This window comes from Leucopleurus acutus (genome assembly GCF_964270905.1).
Source record: "Leucopleurus acutus genome assembly, chromosome: 1".
Taxonomy (NCBI): Eukaryota; Metazoa; Chordata; class Mammalia; order Artiodactyla; family Delphinidae; genus Leucopleurus; species Leucopleurus acutus.
In genome coordinates, this window is record NC_139142.1 from 149,650,215 (window position 1) to 149,673,182 (window position 22,968).

General features: G+C 47.0%; 1 protein-coding gene across 1 annotated transcript in view; it reads right to left on the minus strand.

The window, feature by feature from the left end:
* Positions 1-1,280: 1,280 nt before the first annotated feature.
* Positions 1,281-22,968, minus strand: part of ATP10A (ATPase phospholipid transporting 10A (putative)) — a gene marked incomplete at both ends in the record, with an annotated part of 163,426 nt that continues 141,738 nt past the window's right edge. The window contains 7 exons of the mRNA XM_082850624.1: positions 1,281-1,408; positions 3,915-4,242; positions 9,982-10,166; positions 15,061-15,187; positions 15,268-15,371; positions 17,365-17,409; positions 20,940-21,504. Coding sequence (XP_082706750.1) covers positions 1,281-1,408; positions 3,915-4,242; positions 9,982-10,166; positions 15,061-15,187; positions 15,268-15,371; positions 17,365-17,409; positions 20,940-21,504 — 1,482 coding nt within the window. The remainder of the gene's footprint in view (positions 1,409-3,914; positions 4,243-9,981; positions 10,167-15,060; positions 15,188-15,267; positions 15,372-17,364; positions 17,410-20,939; positions 21,505-22,968) is intronic.

Below are 22,968 nucleotides of genomic sequence, written 5' to 3' on the forward strand. Positions count from 1 at the left end.
AAGAGGCACGGATGAGTCCAAGCTGGGCTCTATTTTCAATTTCATGGAGGAAGGAAAATGTACAATAAGGTAACACAAGTCAGAGGAGGGGCAGTAGGAGAGTAAGAAGATGCTGAGGATGGGCCCAAGATGGAGCGACCGTGCTTCTGGCTCAGGACTTTCCATCTTACTGCGATTTCAGTGTCAAGTGAGAAAATCAACAAGCCTGCACAAGCATGGCACATGAGAGTTCAATAGTTAATTACTGACTGAATGCATCAATGAGATCGACCAATGACCAGTGACCAACATGCTGATTTTTAAAAGAAGACAACTGGATAGATTGTTCCTGAAAGTCTCCACCAAGTTAAAAAATACTGTGACTCAAAGTTAATCAAATGTCGGCAATTGTTGTAATGTTACATCCAAAAGAAGTACATCTTTTTCCTTTTAGATTTGTTTTTTTGATGTGGACCATTTTTTTTAAAGTCTTTATTGAATTTGTTACAATATTGCTTCTGTTTTGTTTTTGGTTTTTTTGGCCACGAGCCATGTGTGATCTTAGCTCCCCGACCAGGGATTGAACCCACACCCCCCGCATTGGAAGGCGAAATCTTAACCACTGGACCGCCAGGGAAGTCCAAGAAGTACTTTTTTTTTTTTTTTTTTTGTGGCACGCAGGCCTCTCACTGTTGTGGTCTCTCCCATTGCGGAGCACAGGCTCCGGACGCACAGGCCCAGCGGCCATGGCTCACGGGCCCAGCTGCTCCGCGGCATGTGGGATCCTCCAGGACCGGGGCATGAACCCGCGTCCCCTGCATCGGCAGGCAGACTCTCAACCACTGCGCCACCAAGGAAGCCCAAGAAGTACATTTTTAATGAACTCATTTGTTCATCGTCTGGATCACATGTCAGGAACCAACACAGTGGCAAATGAAAAATGCAGAAATAAATTTTCACATGAGCAAGGGTGGCTGCACTCCACCTTTATAGTGACACCAGGATACAACAGTCCTACAGCAAAGTCCATTCTTCAAATGGTATCACTAATGTTCAGGAGCAGTAAAAAATGCCTTTGAGGGACGAACCACTGACAGCCAGAGAAAGGCGATGACTCACCATGCCTCGCTCCATCCCACCTTTTCACAGAAATACACTAATAGACACATTCACTGCACATGGCTTCATAAACATGAAGAGCTGGTTTCCTACCACTGGCTTAGCAGAAGGAGAGCACCCGTTGTACTGAAGTCCAACCCTTTAGCTCTGCGGCACAGAGCCCACAAGAAGGCCAGCACAGTTCACAGTGTGAGGACCCCTTGGTCACCCAGGACAGCCCCTTTGGTCTTTACCTGCATGCCCTCCTGGCCTGAGAGTCCCACGCCCACGTCTGCCACCTGGATCATGCTGACGTCATTGGCTCCATCTCCTAGAAACAGCACGGGCAGGAAGAATCATTTGAGTTGAGATGCACAGAATCAAATCAGCTTGATGGATCTTCATGGGTTCTCGGTAAGCTGGGTCCTGTGAAGGGTCCTGGGGAGGAGTGAGGAAGAGGCAGTGCAGAGTCTGCCTTGGGGGAGCCAAGTTATGCAGCCAGAAAGAGCCTAGTGGGAGGCTTGCACCCACCAGCCACACCAGGAGGTATTTCCAAGCGGTGGCCAGCGTGTCCCTTTCTAGTTAGTACACGTTCCAAGCTACTGGCTCATACACCAATAGAGCCCTTCACGTGGCATCCAGCACAGGGAGAGATATGACCACCACCTTCATTGCTGTTTCCTGAACCACTCCAGACTTTGTCACATGTCAGTCAAGGCTACTCCAATTCATACTCAGGTGAGTGGTTTTCTAAACTGAACGAAGGAGGTTAAACTCTGCCCAAACAAACTGTGGAGCTCTTTTTGTACATCAGTGTCCAGCTAACTCATTAGCTACTGTGCCCACCCTTGGGCTCTTTGAGCATGTGATAAAGGAGACCGTCTACTTATTCAGTCACAGAAAATGTGTAGGAATATAGGGTATAGGTCAGAGCTCTGGACACCTTTAGGGAAAGGCAAGCAGACTTAAAGTCATTGTCATTCAGTGATAGTGACCGTTCTTGGAACAAGGCAGCAGAAGGGCCCACATCACCGAGTACCTCCCAAATTTCAAATATGCAAAAAGTGTAGATACATAAAGTCAGAGTATCTCAGACCATGGCTATAGGACATCTCTCCCTTGTGATTCCTCTGTTCTTTATTGCACTGGGCCCAACACATGGGTGATGTGTCAATATTTGTCAAATTGAAATTCTGTGAAGCAATAACCTCTGCAGTTTTATCCAGAACGTCCCATTCAAAATGAGATATGTAGACAATGATGTTCTCTGGATTATTAGCTGCTGGATGCCTAGGACTAGGTCACATCCATGCTTTAATTCATAGAAAGAGATGAACTAAAGTTGATTGGTCCTTACTTTCCCTTTCCCTTTTGAGTTTCTATTTTGTTTTTTTCTTTTCTTTCTAACCAGCCAAGCTCTACCTCCGTTTTCCTAAATGAATGCCACACATCAGTGATTCAGTGGCTGAGCAGGCACTGACCAGGCAGTGAAAATGTGCTTTATCATTCAGGTCTTACACCAGCCCCACTGGGGGGCACTGTCCTCATGTTACACAGGAGCAAAGTTATCAGTAAGGGTGCAGACCCAGCCTGCAGACTCCTCAGCTTCTCCCTCCAACACTTGCTCAGAGAGCCCTAAAGGCCTCTCCAGGCACATGAGGGCAAAGGAGGTCCTGAGACAGCCTCCCTGAGGAGGGGCCACAGAAGAGCTGCCTGTCTTAGCCTGAACCAAGGGGCCACAGATGAACACACACTCACTCCCCTTAGCAGATACCATGGCCCTGGGGATGTGCAGGGCCGTCTCCATGATGACCATGCTAAGGCCATCCCCCACGAACTGGGCTCAACACCGGCCTCAACTATCCTGATGAGGTGTCCTATATGACAGGGCTGCAATCCCTACGTCATCAAGGAGGGGCTGTCACAGACCTTTTGTAGAAAATACAGTAACTATTACTGATTGGTGAGGATGCTTTATTTCAGAGCCAACTCTCACCCCGGTGTTCATTCTATATGCAGGGAAAACAAACTGTTTGATATCGATATCGGGGGATCCTGGGGATCGTATCATCTCTTTTCCTGGGCTACCTGCAGTCTCTCCCATCCCTCACCAGCAGGTGGTGCTGCCAAGTCCCTGAACCTCACTGGAGGCTGGACCTGTATCAGACGTGGGGACACTCCCCTGGGGGAGACAGGTGAGCACCGTACAGCACGGAAGAGGGGCCGAGAAGGCTCTCCAGACCAACAGTCTGCAAGGAAAAACCACCATTAGATGCACAGTCCTTAAGGAAATGATGCAAAATTTAGCAACTATTCAGACCTTAGGAGGGTAGATGCTTGTCTTGAAACAAAGTTCAGCAGATAAGAGGCGATGGGAATTCTGATCACCATGGAGTCGCTGGGTCGTGCAGCATGATGAAGCCTTGGACTCCAGGCGGCTCACGGCCATCAGAAGCACCTGTAAAGGGCCTTCTTCCTAAGTTGGCCTGGGGTCGTGCTTAGTGTGCTGGGCTCCACTGTGGCCGAGGCTGCTGGACAGTAGTCTTCTGTCGCCCAGGAGACAGTAATAAGCTCCATCTTCTTCAACCACCATTGAATTACTGACTTCCTAATATGTAGCTATATCTGTTGCTAGTACATTTCGTGGCTTTCAAATCCAAGCTTTATATTTGGAACAGGCTGCCTGTTTCATTGTACCAGGTGTGATTTTATAAATAGAAAAAAGAGCAAGGAAGCGTTTTCCCATCCTATGGCATAGCGTAGAAGGGGCAGGAAATTCAAGATGCTTTGACAGGAAGCAGCTGCAGAGGTGGGGGCTGTTCGGCCTGGATACTTGCCTATGGCCAGAGTCATGGCCTTGAGCTTGCTCCTGACCAGCTTCACCACCATGCTCTTCTGCAGGGGAGTCGAGCGACAACAAAGGACAGACCGGCACTGCTTAGCAAGGAAGAGGAATTTGTCCTCCAGGTTTTTCTCGAGGGCGTAGGCCAGACTTCTCCCATCGATCACAAGGCTGGGGCTGGGGCCAGACATGGCAGCTGCAGAGGGCGGGCAGAGGGGGGAGAAGCCCACGCTCACGCCACCAGCGGTCTTGTCGGCAGCACTGTGGGGGCTCCTGGACTGCACATAGTGTAGGCACTGGTCCAGCAGGGCTGCGCACGCCTCCTGAAATGGACACGAGAGGATGGTGCAGGTCACTCGGCAGCATCACAGACCAGGCTACCTGCACAACACATCTGAGAATCTCCAGGGACCCAGGCTGCAGGCTCTGCCCAGGAGGTGGCTCTCCTGGGCCTGGGAAGTCAGTAGAAGTAGATGACTTTCAACATGAAAGGATCTGAGTTGGTTCAGGGTTCCTGTAAGACTTTACTTGATTCCATTATACTGTGTAGAGGTTAGGACAAAGCATTTTCACTTTGGGAGGCCTGGCCAGACTGGCTAGCTGCTGACTAGTTAGGCAATGGGAGCTTTCCAGGCACTTCCCCATGGTCCTCAGAGGCCCTTACTCAGCCCTTCTTGTTTCCTAGTGAGGTACCAACAAAAGCTTCTGTTGTGATTAGCTCTGAAAGAAGAGTACTCAGTGTCTCCCTAAGCTCAGGAAAATGAAGTTAAAAAAAAAGCCTAATAACTGAGGCTTTGAATTGGCAGTGCCCTGCCAAAGCTGTATCTGAGTTCCAGAAAGAATAGGGAAACTTCCTGGGGAAGCTGCAAGGTCAGGGGACAGAGGCATAGGAGGGAAAAGTGTTTCCAAGAACGAACACACTCCAGGGAACTCAAGTGGTTCCTGGTCCTCCACGGATGGCCACGGATGGACAGTAGCCCACAGGTTAGTGAGCAGCTTCCTACAATGCACTGTGGGAATCCAGGTGTGTCCGACAAGCACTTAACTGAGGACCTTTTATATCGAGGAAAGTGAGTGAGACCGGAGAAAAGAAGACCAAGAAGACGCAGCTGTTGGCCCTGAGTGATGGGCAGGCAGCCGGACACACACACACACACCCATGACCACAGCAAGTCACTGACAAGCATGTGCAAAATGTCCCTGGATACAGGGAAGGGCAGACTTGCTTCCAGGCAGGGCTGGGAGTGGTGGTGACCGGGAAGGCCTTGCAGAGAATGTGGGACCTCATTGCAGGAATACCATGGATGCCCTGGTCCTAGCACAAGGCACTGACAAGGTAGGATGGAGCAAGCACGCCCTGCCTCCCCTACAGGTGCAGCTGTGGCACCTGGACAGATTCATAGAGCCACTTTGAGTACTCAGAGTAAACAGCAGCTGTCAGGCTGGGGAAGAAGACTGGCATTCTAAACACCCTGAACTGCAAGGTTTCCACTGTCACTCTGGCAGGTCCTCACCTGGACCCAGGTGTCACGGAAGCTGGAGGTGGGCACCGAGGCAGGGACAAAGAAAGCTCCAGCTCTAGAAGCCCTCTACTTCTGGCTTGAGGAGAGGAAAAGAGAACTTCCAATGCTTAGAGAAAATGGAGGAAACCCCATTTTTATTTATTTTTTCCTCTATTCTCTTGAACCCAGCCCCAGGCAATTTTGCTCTGTGGGCAGCAGTAGGAACAACAGTGGTAGCACAGCCATCTGTTGCTGGGGACTCTGAGGGAGGTGGTCCTTCCTTCCTATCAGAGCATCTGTGGCCCTAGGACAGCAAGGCAACGGCTGCCCTCCTTTCTGTCTGTCCTGCCACCACTTGGCCCTGGAAGTCGGTGCAGAAGTACAAAGCAGATCAAGGTAACTCAAACCCCAGCTTTCATGCCAGAGGGAGTCCCAGAGAATCAGAAAGTACTGGAAAAATTGTCAGGAGGGGGTAGCTTGGCAAAAATGTGAGACAGATTCTAACAGCTTGGCAAAGGCCAAACAAGACTGACATTGAAATCAACACCCCAAGGCTGTTCAGAGCCTGCAGCCTGCACCCAAGAGGACTGATATCCTGCCTTAAAAAAATCCACATACTCCAAATTTAAAATGACCAGAGTGCCATTCAAAATACCCACAACATAACTCCAAATTTATCAGCATATAAAGAGCTAGGAAATTCTCAGTGCCTGTGGTAAAAGACAATCAACAGAAGTCAATGTCAAGATGACACACATACTGGAATTACCTGACAACAACTCTGAAGCAGCCATTATAAAAGTGTTCCAAGAAGTAAGAAAAAAATCTAGAAATGAATAGAAAGGAAGTCTCAGCAAAAAACAGAAGATATAAAGAGGAATCAAATAAAAATTTTAGAACACCCAAAACACACTAACGAAAATGAAAAGCTCACTGGATTCCACTTATGTGTCCATCATTGGATTACATAAATAATTTACATAATTTCTCTGTGCTCAGTGAGGGGGATTACAACCCCCACACTCTCTAAGTGTGAGCTGTGCACAGTGACTTCCTTCCAGAGAGGACAGTGTGAGAATTAGTTTATGGGGGAGAAACCTGACAAAATTAACATCCACAGTGATACGTCATGTTGATAGAATGTACTCTTGATATGATGTGATGAAATGATGAAAATGGCCCTTTGTCTGTGGTCTTCTTCCCCAAAACTCATAACTTTAATAATGAGAAAGATATCAGACAAATTCCCATATAAAGACATTCTACAAAACACCTGAATGTATCTATCCTCAAAACTGTCAAGGTCATCAAAAATGAAGAAAGTTTGAGAAATTGTTATAGCCAGTAAGAGCCTAAGGAGACATGACGACGAAATGTAATGTGGATCCTGGGGACTACCCTGGTGGTGGTCCAGTGGTTAAGAATCCTCCTTTCAATGCAGGGGACGTGGGATCGATCCCTGGTCAGAGAACTAACATCCCACATGCCGTGGGGCAACTAAGCCCGTGCACCACAACTACTGGCCCATGCGCTCTAGAGCCCACGCGCCACAACTAGAGAGCCTGTGTGCCGCAACTACTGAGCCCGCACACTCTAGAGCCCAAGCACCACAACCAGAGAGAAGCCTGTGTGCTGCAATGAAGAGCCTGTGTGCTGCAAGTAAGACCCGACGCAGCCAAATAAATAAATTGATTTAAAGAAAATGTAATGTGGGTCCTCAATGAGATTCTGGAAAACAGAAAGGACATTAGGTAAAAATTAAGGCAATCTGAATACAGCACAGATTTTAGTAAGTAACTGTATATCAATACCATATTAAAAATTGTAAAGATGTTAATAATAGGCAAAATTATGTACAGGTGAAACAGTACTATCTTCACAATTTTTTTGTAAATCTAAAACCATTCTATATAAAAAGTTTATTTTTAGAAAAACACTAAATGGGCTCAGTAGAAGAACGGAGATAACAGAAGAAAAAGTCAGTGACCTCAAAGACAGATCAAGAGAAATTATCCAATTTGAATAAGAAAGAAAAAAAAAATTGAAAACTGAAGAGCACCTGCGGGACCCTTGAGAAAATAACAAAAGACCCAATATTCATGTCATCAGTCTTACAGAAGAAGAGGAGAAAGTGCAGTGCAGAAAAAGTATCTGATGAAATAATGGCTGAAAACTTACCAAATCTGGTGAAAGACATAACCCCACAGATTAAAGAATCTTAGCAAATCCCAGATTATAAATCAAAAGAAATCCATGCCCAAACACATCGTAATGAAACTACTTAAAATTATAGACAAAGAAAAACATAGGAAAGCAGCCAGATATAAATGATTCATTAGCTATGGGGTAATAATGATTCAAATGACTGTTGATTTCTCACTAGGTACCACAGTAAAATAAAGACATTATCTGATGAAGAAAAGCAAGAGCATTTGCCACCAGTGAACCTACTCTAAAAATTAGATAAAGGAAGTTCTTCCTAGAGAAGGGAAATTGTGCCACAAGGAAACCTGAAACAACAGAAATGGAAGAAGAGCAACAGAAGTTGTAAATAAAATTTAATTTATGTAAATATAATTTATTTTAACTAAATATAATGGACCATTCTTTTCCTCTTGATTTCTTTAAAATATGCTTTTAGATTGAAAGCAAAAAATATAATATCTGATGAGGATTTCAATTTATGCAGTTGTAATATATGACACTATCAATGTTAGGGGGAAGAGTAAGGGGCACGTGGAGTGGTAAGGTTTCTTCATCCCACTGATTCTAAGTAGACTGTGACAACTTAAGTATGCATAGTGCAATCCTAGAAAATACACTAAAAAAGCTAAGTTGATGTCGAAACATAAGAGACAAATTAAAATGAAATACTAAAAAATGTTCAAATAACCCAAAAGAAGGTAGAAAAAGGAATGGAGGAACAAAAAACAGAGAATAATAAGAAAACAAAAGATAAAATAGTAGACTTGAATCCAAACATATTGATAATTATAATAAATGTAAATGATCTAAGCATATCAATTAAAAGGGACTGTCTGAATATATGAAAACATGACCTATCTACCAAAAAAACCATAAACAAACAAAAAACCTCACCTCATTTCAAATGTAATGCTACAGGTAGATTAAAAACTAAAGGATCAAACAAGGTATGCCATGCAAACAGAAATCAGAATAGCTGGAGTAGCTATTTGGGGCCAGAGTAAATTATTTCAGGCTTTTCAGATCATTCAGTCTCTGTGGCAACTACTCAAAACTGCCATTATAGCATGAAAACAGCCAAAGATTGTATGTAAAAACATGGGGAAGGCTGTGTTCAAATAAAACTCTACAGAAGCAGGTGGTAGGTTGGATTTGACCCATACGCCACAGTTTGCTGACCCCTATTATAGAAAAATTGAACCATACCATCTCTCAACTGGATCTAATTGATATACCAGGCAACAACACGGCAGAACACACATCCTTTTCATATGCATATGAACATTCACCAAGATAGACCATACCCTGGGTCATTAAAAAAATTAATATGAAAGAAATAAAATCATAAAAAGCATATTCTATGACAATAATGGATAGAAATCAATAAAATAGGTTTCAAATAGAAATCAGTAACAGAAAGAAAATAGGAAAACTCCAAACACTTGGAAATTAAACAAAACACTGCCTATTTTAAGACATTTAAAAACCCACACGACAGCATGGTATTGGTGAAGGGACAGACACACAGATCAATGGAACAGAATAGAAAGTCTAGAAATAGACCCACACAAATAGGACCAACTGATTTTCAACAAAGGTGTAGAGACAATTTAGTGGAAAAAAGACTGTCCACAAACGGTGCCTGAATAATGCAGAAAAATGCAGTTTGATGTAAACCTCACACCTTAGACAAAATTCTACACAAAAAAGATTGTGTTTAAAGCTGAGATGCTAAACTATAAAAGTTTTAGAAGAAAATAAAGGAGAAATCCTTGTGATTAGGCACATCTTAAGTGTGACACCTAGAGCATGATCCATAAAAGTTAGACTTTGTCATCTGCTGGAGGAGATGTTCCAAGGGAGAGTCAGTCACTCGAGGAATCAGAGCCCTGGCCAGGGCCTATGGGAAGAGATCCATCCTCCACACTTGGGGATTTCAGTCAATAGATGTGACAAATGAAAACCCACATGCCACTGGGGCATCCGTGAGACAACACATGCCATCCTGAGGACACCAAGGCAGAATGGACTGCTGCCCTGGCTCCATGTGACCTCATGAAAAACACTCTCTGATACTGCTGGCTGGAAAGTATCTCAGGAAAAAGCGGGTTGAACTTTGCTTTATAAAGCTCAGATGCGTGTTCCTAAGAAATCCCAGCAAATCCCACATCTTCCAAGACTATGACAAGCACGTTCTGAGTGCCAGAAACACAACACAGGTGCAAACAGAGCAGAGGGCAAAGGCCCGCCTCACAGCGGCTGCCAGAAATGGAAGGCATTCTTTCCTGCTCTGCTCTGGGGCTGGTGGGGTGTGAGGCTGCCCAGGCAGAGCGGGTCTCCCCGACATCCACCCACCTGGGATTCGGCGTTCAGGGTGATGACTTCCTCGTCGTGGTCCAGCAGTTTGCAGGCGTAAGCGATGTTAATGGCTGTTTCCTGTTTGTCACCAGTAAGAACCCAAATCTGCAGGCCTGCTTGACGCAATTTAGCAATGGTTTCAGGGACTCCGTCCTGCAGGCGGTCTTCAATCCCAGTGGCACCTGGTCAAAGGTACAACAGTGTGGGTAAGCCCCCTGCTCATGGGTCCCGACCCTGACCGGCATGAATGCCTCACTCCAACACAGCAGAGGTGCTGGCCCCGCCCTGCAGACTGGGCCCTGCTGTGGTCCATCTTATCTGGAAGCACTCGGGTGATTCCTCATTCAGGACATGGGGGCACCTTCACTAGCTCTCGATTCCACATGGTAGGGATACCTGGGAGGCACTGAACATAATTCTCTGGACGTACAACAGAGCACCTCCAATGCTTTCTAACATGCAGACAACTTTTAACTTTACAGATAGCTTGGAAACGAAGCTTGTGGGGAGATGGTGGGAGTGACCATATTCTGAGGGATGAAAAGTTTTAAAACTTATCCATCCTAGGGCTTCCCTGGTGGCGCAGTGGTTGAGAGTCCGCCTGCCGATGCAGGGGACGCGGGTTCGTGCCCTGGTCTGGGAAGGTCCCACATGCTGCGGAGCAGCTGGGCCCGTGGGCCATGGCCGCTGAGCCTGCGAGTCCGGAGCCTGTACTCTGCAATGGGAGAGGCCCGCGTACCGCAAAAAAAAAAAGTATCCATCCCACAGATAGCTTCTGGTGAATGACACCCACAGTGCTTGCTCTCAACAATGCTTACCATTAGCTGTCGATCAGCAACATTATCCTGAATGTTTTTTCCACAAAAATAATGATTAAGGGGCAGATTTTCCCATGCAGGTCTCAGTATATTGGGAAAAATATACTACTCAATGCAGAAACGTGTCCTCTAGGCCAGCCTGTTTTTCCCTCCATTTCCAACTTGGTGAGATGGTCTCACCTTCCTTCTAGACGTGCAGCATTGCCTGAGGCCTCCTTGTCAGCCTTGTCTTTCTCTTTTATGCATGCTGCTCCCTGTGCTGGGATGCTGTTATAGACTGAATGTTTGTGTCCCCCCTAAAAATTCATAGGTTGATGCCCTAACCCCCAAGGTAATGGCATTAGGAGGTGGGGCCTTTGGGAGGTGATTAGGTCATGAACGTGGAACCCTCATGAATGGGATTTGTGCCCTCACAGCAAAAGACACAAGGGAGACGACTTCTCGCCACTGTGCGAGGATGCAGAAGGCAGCCGTCTGCAAACCAGGAAGACAGCCCTTATCAGGAACCAAACTGGCCAGCACTTTGACCTGAGACTTCCAGCTTCCAGAACTGTTGAGAAATAAATGTCTGCTGTTTAAGCCACCTTGTCTATGGAAGTTTTGTTCAAGCAGCCTGAAATGACTAAGAGAGACACCATTTCCTTTTCTCTGCCTTGAATGGGTGAGGTGGCAGGTGCGGGGAGGAAGGAGTCAAGGTAGAACACACGTACAAAAAGTGCACATTTCTTAAGTATACCCTTTGATGCACTTTCACAAATCACACAGCTGTGTAGTCAGCCCTGAGCTCAGGAAACAGTGTCACCAACTCCTCAGAAGCCCCCCTCAGGGGCAATTGGTTGTCTTCTCTCTTCCATCTCATGCAGCCTGTGTGGGGTGTTGGACCTGGGCCTACCCCACACTTGACGAATGCACCAGAAGGCTAAGTGGTAACTTGGGAAGGACCCAGAAAGGAGGAGGGGACATTGCACCCAAGATTTCCTCTGCTCTGAACCATTAAGTCCTCCCAGGAAGGACCAGGCAGGGGTGTGGGGTTCAAGGTCTGCTTAGGAATGGAACCACTTTATGCTGCTTGCTCATGGTGAGCATGGCCCTGACCACCCTCCTGGCCCCTCTCCCCTTCCCCAGCTCTGTGGCTCTAACATTAGCATAGAGTGTGCATCCCTGGCTCCTTATCTTCACCATCCAACAGAGTCGACAGAGTGCATCCAACAGAGTGCATCCTAAGTGTCACTTCTGCTAGAATAGATTCCCTGATGTGGGGGAAAGAGGAAGGGATGATCTTGCCACCTCTGCGTGTTCATAGTGTCTTATTCATACTTAATAATAATGATTGTGGAATAATCATAACCATAGCTAACCTTGATGGATTCCTATATGCCAGAAAGAGTTTTCACAGCTTCCCTAAGATGTGAGAACTACAATGATCCCTACAACACAGGTGTGGAAAGCAGGGTGAGGGAAGTGAGTCAGCCAGGGAAGGGCCAGCATTCCCCTTACGGTATGTCTCTGATCCAAACCTCTGAGCTACATGTCTGCTCTAGGATAGCACTTCCTACAATGCAGTGCTTTGTGTACAACTCAACCACTACCCACTCTTCACTAGATGGGGATTTTCTGCAGAAAGGCCTTCTATCTCCCATCCTTGTACTCTGGCCACTCATCCAGGGCTCCTTGTCAAGTGTCCACCAAGAAAGAAAGCAAGGAAGACCTTGTAGATAAATTCCCATCCAGAGGAAGTCTGCCTCTTTTCAGGGAAAACCTAACACCTTGAAAACATACCCTCTTTATTTCAGGAGCTTATTGGTCAAAGTAATGGGCTCCTAATTGACTGCCCCTCACCTATATAATGCGCATGTTTGAATCAAACACAGGGTATTAATGAACTTAGAAATATAGTTATGGAAAGCATGTCTGTCTCAGCGTGAACTATGGCTGAGAATAAAGAGGCAATCTGAGGAACAGTCCCTTTAAAATGATCTGGAAGCCTAGTATCTCCTTTCAGCTCTCCAAGGTAGCTTGTTTGTAATATAATTTATGTGACTTTGAATAAATGTCACCTTCTTTACAACCTGATCCTTGGGAGAACGTGGCATTTTGAGTATCATAACCAGGGTAGCTAGTGGGGTTCAAGCTAGTGCCACCTTACTTCACTGCACTCAGATGTCAGGTAGCTTTCAATGGAGGGGAAAAATCTCACCAACTGGAAAGTTTCAGATGACATTTGGAGAAACCAGCAAGAACGCTGGGGAGAGTGAGCAGAATGTTGTCTTTTGAATTTAGGTTCTTGGCCAGAACATTATGGAAAAGAAAATTTCAAGAACACAGTGGGAATGACAATCCTTGCCCTGTGGCTCTCTGATGTTACTTAATGTAAGAACCTAAATGAAAAGGTTTTAAAAAGGGGTATTTGGTATGGGATATTAAAAATATAAAAGCTGACTTCACATTTCTCAAATACAAATCATCCACGGTGCCCATGGATGAAGCAGTGGTGACCACTGAGGTGGGGGTTCTCCCACTCTCCAGCTTGGCTTCATCATTTGAACCATAAACATTCCAGGTTGTAGGGGATGGTACATGTTTAAGAACTGGCTTGCAGGAAGAAGGCTGATTAGTGCGTTTGCCATTTCTGTGGTCCCAATCAGCAGAGAGTCTGTGCAGAAGATGCCAGCCAGGCCACACAGGTATGGAAGCAGTAACACTAGCTTCATCACCTTCACTGTGCAGCTACGTGGGGCTGGACCTAGTGCCTGCACCTTGCTCAGTGCTTTGCTGCATCCCCTCTGCTCACCCTCACAGAACTATTACCTCCACTTGGCAGATAAGGAAACTGGGATGCAAGTGCCCAGGCTCACATGGCCAGTAAGCGGCAGAGCCAGGACTGGACAACTGAGCCAGGGCTCCTAGACTCTGAAAGAAAGAAAGAAAGGAGTGCCTGCAAAGACAGGCAGAGGAGGGACAGCTCAGGGACTCATAGCTGTGTTCTCAAACAGTTAAGGTCTTATCCTGTGGAAAAGGGAAGAGATTTTATCTGCATTGCTCTAGAGGGTAGGACCAGTGTCGCCTGGAAGAAGGTACCGGGAGGCGGATTTCACTCCATTCAAGATGTTAGAGCTTGGTGGGAGGAGAACTGTCCCAGGAGAGAGCACCCTGCAGAGAGGGGGGACCATGACAACCAGCGGACCCCCTCCCATCCCACGGGTCTATCAACAGTGTCTTTTGGAGAAGCATGTTCCAGATGTGAACAGTCCTAGTTCAGGAAATCAAAACCTGGCAACCTAGAGGAGGCACAGCCATTTTCCAAGTGTTTCATTTAATTCAACTCCTGAGTACTGTTCAGGATGCCTCTGGGGTTCTGGATCTTTGGGCTTTTTTGAATAGTGCATGGCCTCGTATAGGACACTGTAGGCGAAATAGAATATTGCATAAAGTATGTATATGTAGTGCTCTTAAATATCTGAATATTAGCTATTCTATTAGATATAAGTATGTAGATACAGAGATATCCCAACGCCTTTGCCTAGGAAGGGGGCCAAATGAGTTACGGCCTTTCTTGTTGAAAGATGAACCCCCGTATCTTCATGCCCCAAGAGTATCATCATCTGACCACCAGCACCATGAGATGGGGAGTGTGTATACACAGCACTGCCACAACCAGCCCCTGGTGAGAGCACAGACAGCATGTATACAAAGATCCAGCTAATTTAATACGTACATTAATAAATATTTTAAATAATAAATTAAATAAATACTAAAGCAATAAATACTTTTATAAATACTAACATGAACTCAGTAGCAAATACAGGCACAATTTAGTAAGAATGAGCCCCCTTTTTTTTTCACCCAAATCAAATCTGTGAAATATTTACTAGATGTAAAATGCAGCCCTGTTGAGTCCAATGGTTTCTGTTTGTTTCCTGGGGCTGGGGGGATCCTTTAACGCATCAGTTGTTGAGAAGCCTTGCTCCTCATCTCTATTTTTGGTGGGAAAGCAGGGTTTCAGGGGAGGCAAGTCGGGCGCTGTCGTGGTGCCTGGCCGGGTGGCACCAATAGAATGCCCCAGAAATGGGCCACGGGGAGAACGTTCAATCGAGCACAGCCCTGTCTGGGGGCCGCGCTAGCATCAGGTCAGAGGGGTCCTTCATCAAGCCTAGCGTGTGCAGAGCTGCCACTGACTGGAGCCAGGGCACCTCTCCATCCAGGATGCTGCAAACTCCACCCGGCTCCGCGGCACCCGCCCGCTGGAGAGCGTAATTACCCAACAGATGCAGATTCCTCTCCAGGCGAATCGCAGACTGAAACAGGAGCTCCTCGCGGTTGTCCAGGGCGGATTCCGCTTCCAAGTGGCTCTGCAGCCAACAGGCATACTCTTCCTTACTCAGAACCTGGGTGAGAGCCGCTGATGAGCACCCAGGCCGAGCCCTGTGGCCGGCCCCGCTCCTTCCGCGAAGCCACGCCTACTCACCCTCTTGGCGATGCACAAGGTGCGCAGGCCCTCCACAGCGTACAGGTTGAGGTAGTTCTGAGTCTTGTTCCAGATCTTCTTTTGATGCCTTCCTCTGGCGTCATCTAAGTTGGAGTAAGAGCAGAAACAAGGATGAGTGAGAACAACAGAGCCCAGTGAAATGGCCTGGACTCCCAGGACACCTGGCCCGTTGAAATGAGTTTGCATATATGCAGTTTCCGCAGCTGAGAGCTCAGCGCCATCAGAGGTTCTAGCTGGGTACTCTTCTCACCCAGGGAGAGAAAACAGCCACATTTTCAGGTCTCTAAAGTAATCACACTCAGAGAGCCAGAAAGTAGGATGATGGCTGCCAGGGGCTGGGGGGAGGGGAGAAAGGAGTTGTACAGAGCTTCAGTTTTGCAAGATGAAAATTTCTGGAGATCTGCTGCACACCAATGTGAATATACTCGACACTACTGAACTGTACACTTAAAACTGGTTAAGATGGTAAATTTATATTATGGTTTTTTTTAACCACACACACACACACAAAACAACTAAGAAATTAGCTATCAGCTAGTAAGATTTTTCCAAACATCCACCCTTTTCTGTTTTCTGTAGACCCAGATGTGGAACAGACTTGCTGTTTATTACCAGACTGAAGAAGTGCTGACTCTGAGCCTCACCACTGTGGAATCCATGGCAAAGTGACACACACCTTCTTAACTCCACCATGTTCTTGGGTCAATAATTGTTAGTGAGAAGGCAGAAGGCACTTTAGTTTTCGTGTGATAAAAGTATGTTAGGAGTGAATGTGTTTCAGAGCCAGTGAGGACGATGTGGCCCTCCCCATTCTGCCTCACTGTAGCTGGCTGCAATTGGAATGCTGGCAGGAATTTTGTTGCAATTCATTAAGCAGGAATGTCATAGGCGCCCTGTCACATCACTGTGATTTACTCCAACAGCCTCCAGAAAGGGCGCCCAGAAAACATCTGCACCAGTAGATTTAGCCCACCTCTTGCTTCATTACTTGTCAGTAGTATACATGTTCAATATAAAACTTAAAGCAAAAGTTAGATGTTATTTTAAAAAGAACCTCATAACATTTTTGACTATTTCTAATATCCCTTGTTGAAATGAGAATCTCACATAAACAAAACCTCATTAAGAGTAATCTGGCATCTTTTCGTCCAGGAGGTGGGTGTAAATGGAGGCACATAAACTTCCCGTTTAGGAAAAGTCATACTTAAAAGTGCAGTTTCTATCCTCCTACACCAGTCATGTTGCCAGACAGAATATAAGATGCCCAAATATCTGGAGAAAACTATAATCCGAAAAGATACATGCACCCCAATGTTCACTGTAGCACTATTCACAATAGCCAAGACATGGAAGCAACCTAAGTGTCCATCAACAGAGGAATGGATGAAGAAGCTGTGATACATATGTACACAATGGAATACTATTCAGCCATAAAAAAAAGAAATAATGCCATTTGCAGCAACATGGACGGACCTAGAGATTATCGTACTAAGTGAAATAAGTTGGACAGAGAAAGACAAATACCATATGATATCACATATATGGAAACTAAAATATGGCACAAATGAACTTATCTATGAAACAGAAACAGACTCACAGAGAGAGAACAGATTTGTGGTTGCCAAGGGGGTGAGGGGTAGAGGAGGTATGGATTGGGTGTTTTGGGACTAGCAGATGCAAAGATATATAGAATGGATAAATAACAAGGTCCTACTGTATAGCACAGGGAACTATAACAAGCACTTTGCCGTGCATCAGAAATTAACACAACATTGTAAATCAACTTATACATCAATAAAATAAATTTTTTAAAAAAGAATAAAGGTGAGAAATAAGTTACACCTTCCAAAAAATAAGAACATAAGATGCCCAAATAGCACATAGGACATACTTTTACTAAAAACATTATTTGTCATTTATCTGAGATTAAATTTTAACTAGACAGTCAATATATTTTCTTTGCTAAATCTGGCAACCCTACTTTCCAGTGGTGAGGCCCCTGGTCTGGGGAAGGCTGTCTACTAACCAGGTCAGCTCCTTGACACACGAAACACTCTTAATCTTCTAGATCTGTGCTCTTCATGGAGAAGACAGTGCCCCCAACAGACCGAAGACTGGTCCCTTGGAGGCAAAAAATCTTATTACGTATAAAGCACAGATACATGTACAGTACATAAACAAATATACAGCATATCTGTGGCATTAAAATGTCATGGAAGGGCCATTAGAAAAAAAATATCTAAAAAGACTCCTTAAGGGGGCAATAATGAAAAAAAGAGAGAGAGAGTTGGGAAACACTGCCCTAGATTATTGTGCTTTAGGAATTTAAATTTCCTGAAAAGATGACACTGAAAGTCATCTTAATTTTGACTACCATTTACTCCTGGTATTGTGATAACATTATTCCAGATTCTGACTGTTCTTTGAGCAAAGACATGTCTAGCTGAGGGACTCTGGAATTAACACTAATAAAGTACTTGAGTTGTCCAGAGGGGGAGGGGAAGGTTGCATTCCAGAGCAGGAGCAGGATGCAGGGGCTGTGATGCTGCCCTTAACCACACTGGTCCAAACAAAACTAATGAGTGAGAGAAGGCAGGGTGGGCCACTGGGGACCCAGGGTACCCTGGACAAGGGTGCGGTCACAGACCACACTGACATGTTTCTGTGCGGGACGGAGCCCACCCAGCCCAGCAGGGAGAGAAGCCGTGACCGCCACATCTTGCCCATCCCTCCCCCTCTATCCTTGCCCTTGGAGGAGGATGGAGCCATCACAAGTTTTGTGTCTTAAAGACCACACAGGGACTTCCCTGGTGGCGCAGTGGTTGAGAATCCGCATGCCAGTGCAGAGGACACGGGTTCGAGCCCTGGTCTGGGAGGATCCCACATGCCGCGGAGCAACTAAGCCCATGCACCACAACTACTGAGCCTGCACTCTGGAGCCCGCAAGCCGCAACTACTGAGCCCATGTGGCACAACTACCGAAGGTTGTGCGCCTGGGGACCGTGCTCCACAATGGGAGAAGCCACCGCAATGAGAGGCCTGCACACCACAACAAAGAGTAGACCCTGCTCACCATAACTAGGAAAAGCCCACGTGCAGCAATGAAGACCCAACGAAGGAAGGAAGGAAGGAAGGGAAACCACACAGAATGGCACTGGGCTGAACCTCAGGCAAGTGAATCTTAAGGAAAAGAAACCAGAGAGAAGGGAAAGGGACCCAGCTTATGCTTTATGCCTATAACACACCAAGCACTGTGCTAGGAGCTTGGACAGGGGCTTCTTGTGAGGTCAGAAGCCTGATTTCCTTTGTACAGATGGGAAACTGAGGCACAGGAGGAGTGACTTGTCCAGGGTGACCCCAGCCCATAAATGTAGACTTGGTATTTGAACCAAGGTCTGTAAGGTAATGGGTGGGGTAGAGTCCCTGCTTTCTACTTGACCCCACACAAGCTAGTGGCAGGGCAGGCAAGACATAGCCACATCCTAAAAATACAACACATTCCCCATCCACCACCAGCTTAGCCTTCTCGTGCCCTTTTGGTAAAAGTGTTGTGAACTCTTTGAAGAAAGATGTTGGACACTCATGTGCCCTCCTCACTTTATCGCCTGCACACAGGTAGAGCAGCTTGGCCACCTGCAAGTCTGCTCTGCTCCATACCCTGCCCACCCCACCTCCAAAGTGAAAGTTGAATGATTTATGTACAATGTCAGGGTGTCACTGGTGGATAACTTCAGGATTACCCCAGAGCCATCCCCTTTCTTGGGAAACCACTGGGGGCTCTGAACATCCTGAATCTGAAATTGCCTGGTGTCTACATGTAGCTCTGACCGATTCAAACTTATTTGAAGTGCACACTGCTTGGAAATTCCCAGAGGAAGGCAGAGATCTACACAAACTGCTTATTTTTAAGGCGCCCCCTTCAATGTCACGGTTTGGGCAATGTTGTGCTTTGAAACTGTCTGTTCCATGGCTTTGTTCTTTCTCATCTGTAGTTAATTCCTCCCAGGACCAGGTGGAGGGGTCTGGGAAGCTCCCCAGCTTGCATAAGGGCCCCCTTCACCCCTTGACCTTGAAGATGACTCTGAGTGATAGAAGTTTTATTTGTTTGTGCTTCGTCTAGAAATTTGAGGCTTTCTACTCATTTTTAAAAGTGCACTGCCAAAAAAAAAAAAAAATTGCACTGCCAGCCAAGTACAAGCGTGGCCACTGCTGCAGCCTTCTTGGTTGCTCTCGTGTCCCTTGCAACAGCTCAGCAGGCTCCCTGCCCTCTCTCTGGGGTGGGGGTAAGCCTCTCCTGCCATCCCATCCCACCCTTGCTTGCTAGAGCTGGTCCAGTCTTTTCACCTTATCCATGACCCACTGTATGTAGTAAAGTCTGAAACACAGCGGTCCATTAAACTATCTTTAATACAAGGCTGTGGAATAGGATAAAGGTGATATTTTTGCAGTAGAATAAAATCTGCTCAGATAATTGCCATACCTATCTGTTTTTCTTTTGCATGGATGCAAAATCAAATTTCAGAATGAAGGAGGCTCTTGGAATGCAAAATCAGCCTGTAAATTGAATTCTACATCCACCCTAGAACCAACACACGGGTAGGAAGGCAAACCCTGCCCTGGAGTAGGTCACCCTCAAGAAAGGCCATGCAAACCGCTTTCAACGACGCATTTGCAATTCGCTCAGCTGCCTTTGGGAGGTGATAGCTCTGTGATAGGAGAACGGATTTGTCTGCAGAGATCCACCAGTGCACTTTCCCTTAACTGGAGCTGGAGTCCTGTTCTGAGGCACTGAGATCATGGCGAGAGGACCGTGGGAAGCAAAGTGGTAACCCCTAGCTCCGTTCCAGAGCCCCAGAAGGGCATATCCAGCGTAAGGATTTCCCACAGTTGGTACCCAGAGCTGTTTCCAGGATATAGAAGAGAGGGAGGCTGTGGGGGTCAGGCAGTGGTCCCTCTCCCATCTGCCATCTGCCATCCACCCCGCTTCTCCCCCATGGAGGTCAGATGTGACCTCTTTTGTCCTCTGGGCACAGAGGGAGGGGTGACTAGGTTTACTAGTGGGGACCCAGGCCCTCCCCCTTCCAAGTCCCAGAAGCATTTGTATCTGGAAAGAGGTACAAGCCTTTCTGCTAAACAAAGTTTCACCCTCTACACCAGTGGTATATGAACCCCTCTTTTTCAACCCGAAAGTTACATGGAAGTCAAGTGCAAAAGAGACCAAGATGGAGGTTCTTGGCTGTAAGACGGCCAGAGGCCAGCAGCCCCCACTACCTGGGCCCTCGCTGTGGCCTGAGAACACTCCATAAATGGGCTAAAAACCATGGCTTGGGCCTCATAGGTGCCCAAGGTCCAAGCGATCACAGGGCAGAAAGGAACCTTCTGGGACTTCTAATCTAAAAGCTCTTAACCTGCATTGCCCAGATTTAAACCTGATGCTAGGCCTCACCCCCATTAATCCCCAGCCCCATTCTTCTGAGGTGGGTTCAGGCACTGAAGCCCTCCATCCACTGGGCCCTCCCCCCAATTCTAGTCCAAACCCTTCAGACAAGGAAAAGCCCACCCAGAGAGGCAAAGCTCCACTGGAGGGAGGGGCTGGTTTCTCAGGACTGCTCCCTGCAGTGGGCAGCTGCTAGTGGAGGGGAGCAGGGTACCTGTGGAGCAGGGCAGCAGGAGGTCCATGACCACCGAGTCGGCCCCCTTGGTGTAGACGTTGATCTCGTCTGTGAGTGGGTGCCGGATCACCACTGACATCCTCTTGCGGATGGAGTCGAAGCCCAGCGTGTGCAGGAGCTCGAAGGTGAGCCTGCCCAGGTGGGGCAGCTCTACCGACACCTGGTCGTGCAGTCGGTCCACGAGCGCGCAGCTGTAGGCGCGGGCGGCGTAGACGAGAGCTGCCTCGTCGGGGCTCTCGGCCTCGTAGCGCAGCTCCCGCTCGGGCTCAGGCTCCTGTGCTGAGCACTCAGGTGCCCAGCCGTCTGCCCCGCTGCTGTAGCCATTGCTGGCAAGGCCTGGGGCCGGCGGGCCCAGCCTCTCCTCCAGCCGGAACAGCGTGCCGTTGTTGGCCAGCGTGGACAAGAGGCTGGACTTGTGCGCCGACTTGTTGGTGGCCATGCTCCCAATGCTGCTGCAGCCCGAGGCCAGGCGGCTGGGCGTGAACCTCCGGAGGAAATCTTCTATCGTCTTCACCGGTGACTTCAGCTCGAAGCGCACCCTCACCTGCCAGGGAAGTAGTCGGAAGACAGGTTAGGTGTCTCCCAAGAGCCCTCACCCTGACTCCCTTAGGGCCGCCCTCCACTTCCCCAGGGGGGCCTGCATACGGATTTCCCATTTCCCACCGAAAATTGCAACCAGAGTCAGCATTTCTTCCTTGAGACTATCCCTTGGCCTCTTCCTCTTCACCTCAACACAGGTTCTGCCATATTCACTCTTTCAGGATGTGACTGTAGGGTAGCAATGACCAAGGCCCGGGATGGACTCAGGGCATTGGGTGGCCTGTGGTTCCCAAGGCTTTGGGACTGTCCCCTCACTGCAGTGGCCCATGGCTTTACAGAAACTTCCCAGGAGTGGGCCTGCCACTGCCTGGCATGAACCCTGGATTTTTTTTTTTTCAATTAAAAAAAACATTTAACAAAAGACCAATTTATACATTCCTTTGAATTATGTCCATAAAAAACTTAAATTTACACAAAATTTCCCAAACCCAAAAGAATCTTTCGAAACAAATGAAATACATAGGCAAATTCAGGCTCCAAATCCTTAAACAAATGTTTAAAAAAATCACAATAAATTGTGTATTTTCTAAAGAGGACTGAAAACAACAAAACGACATGTATACAATTGTTAAAGTTTCAAAAAGCTCAATATGGAGCAACAAAGCAACACTTTATTTAAATGAGTGCTGTATGCTAATGATGATACAGTATACCTATTTTAATTTTCTGCTAGATAATGGATTTAGAGCAAATGTTGAAACAATCAAACCACTGAATTACAGTTACCCCTTAATCTTTGCAATTTTGTCCATGGGTCTGAAGTTGTGAATTGTAGTAAGAGCCTCCAGAAACGTCAGGCATTTGGTAAAACAAGGCACATAAGACCAATTTTGATAAAGGTGCTTTTTCTTTGGTCTTCTACTGACTTTAAATATTGCTACATATCCGAGTGGGAGATTCGGACAGCCATGCCAGAGCTCCTGCTAGCTCCAAATGCCCTTGAAGGTGGCACCCACCCACAGGTGGGCACAGAAATGCATCCAGAGACACGTTCATGTGCAGTCTGAGGATTCTGCTCCCTACATGGAACTCACTCCATGTGTGACCATGGGCACACACCTCAGTCATGTCGGGGTCTCTCTCACTTATTCAGTAATTGCAACAATGCCTAGGGTCAGTCAGGTAGGGTCTAACCTAGAAACCAGACCCCTCTTCAGGGAAGTATTCCAGAGGGACTGAACAGTGTGGCGGAAGAACCCAGAGGCCAGACGAGGGATGCCAAGGCTGCTGAGAGGTGAACTGCAAAAGGAAGCAGCCTCCACCCAGGGCTGATGGCACAAGCCTGTGGTCTCTGAGTGGCAGAGCCCGTCCACCTGGGATCCGCCAGGCCCACTGGGGCCTCCAAAGGCCGGTGGGGTATCAGCAAAGGGTACAGGGGGGTCACATTGCTGCCAGATATGTTGCTGCC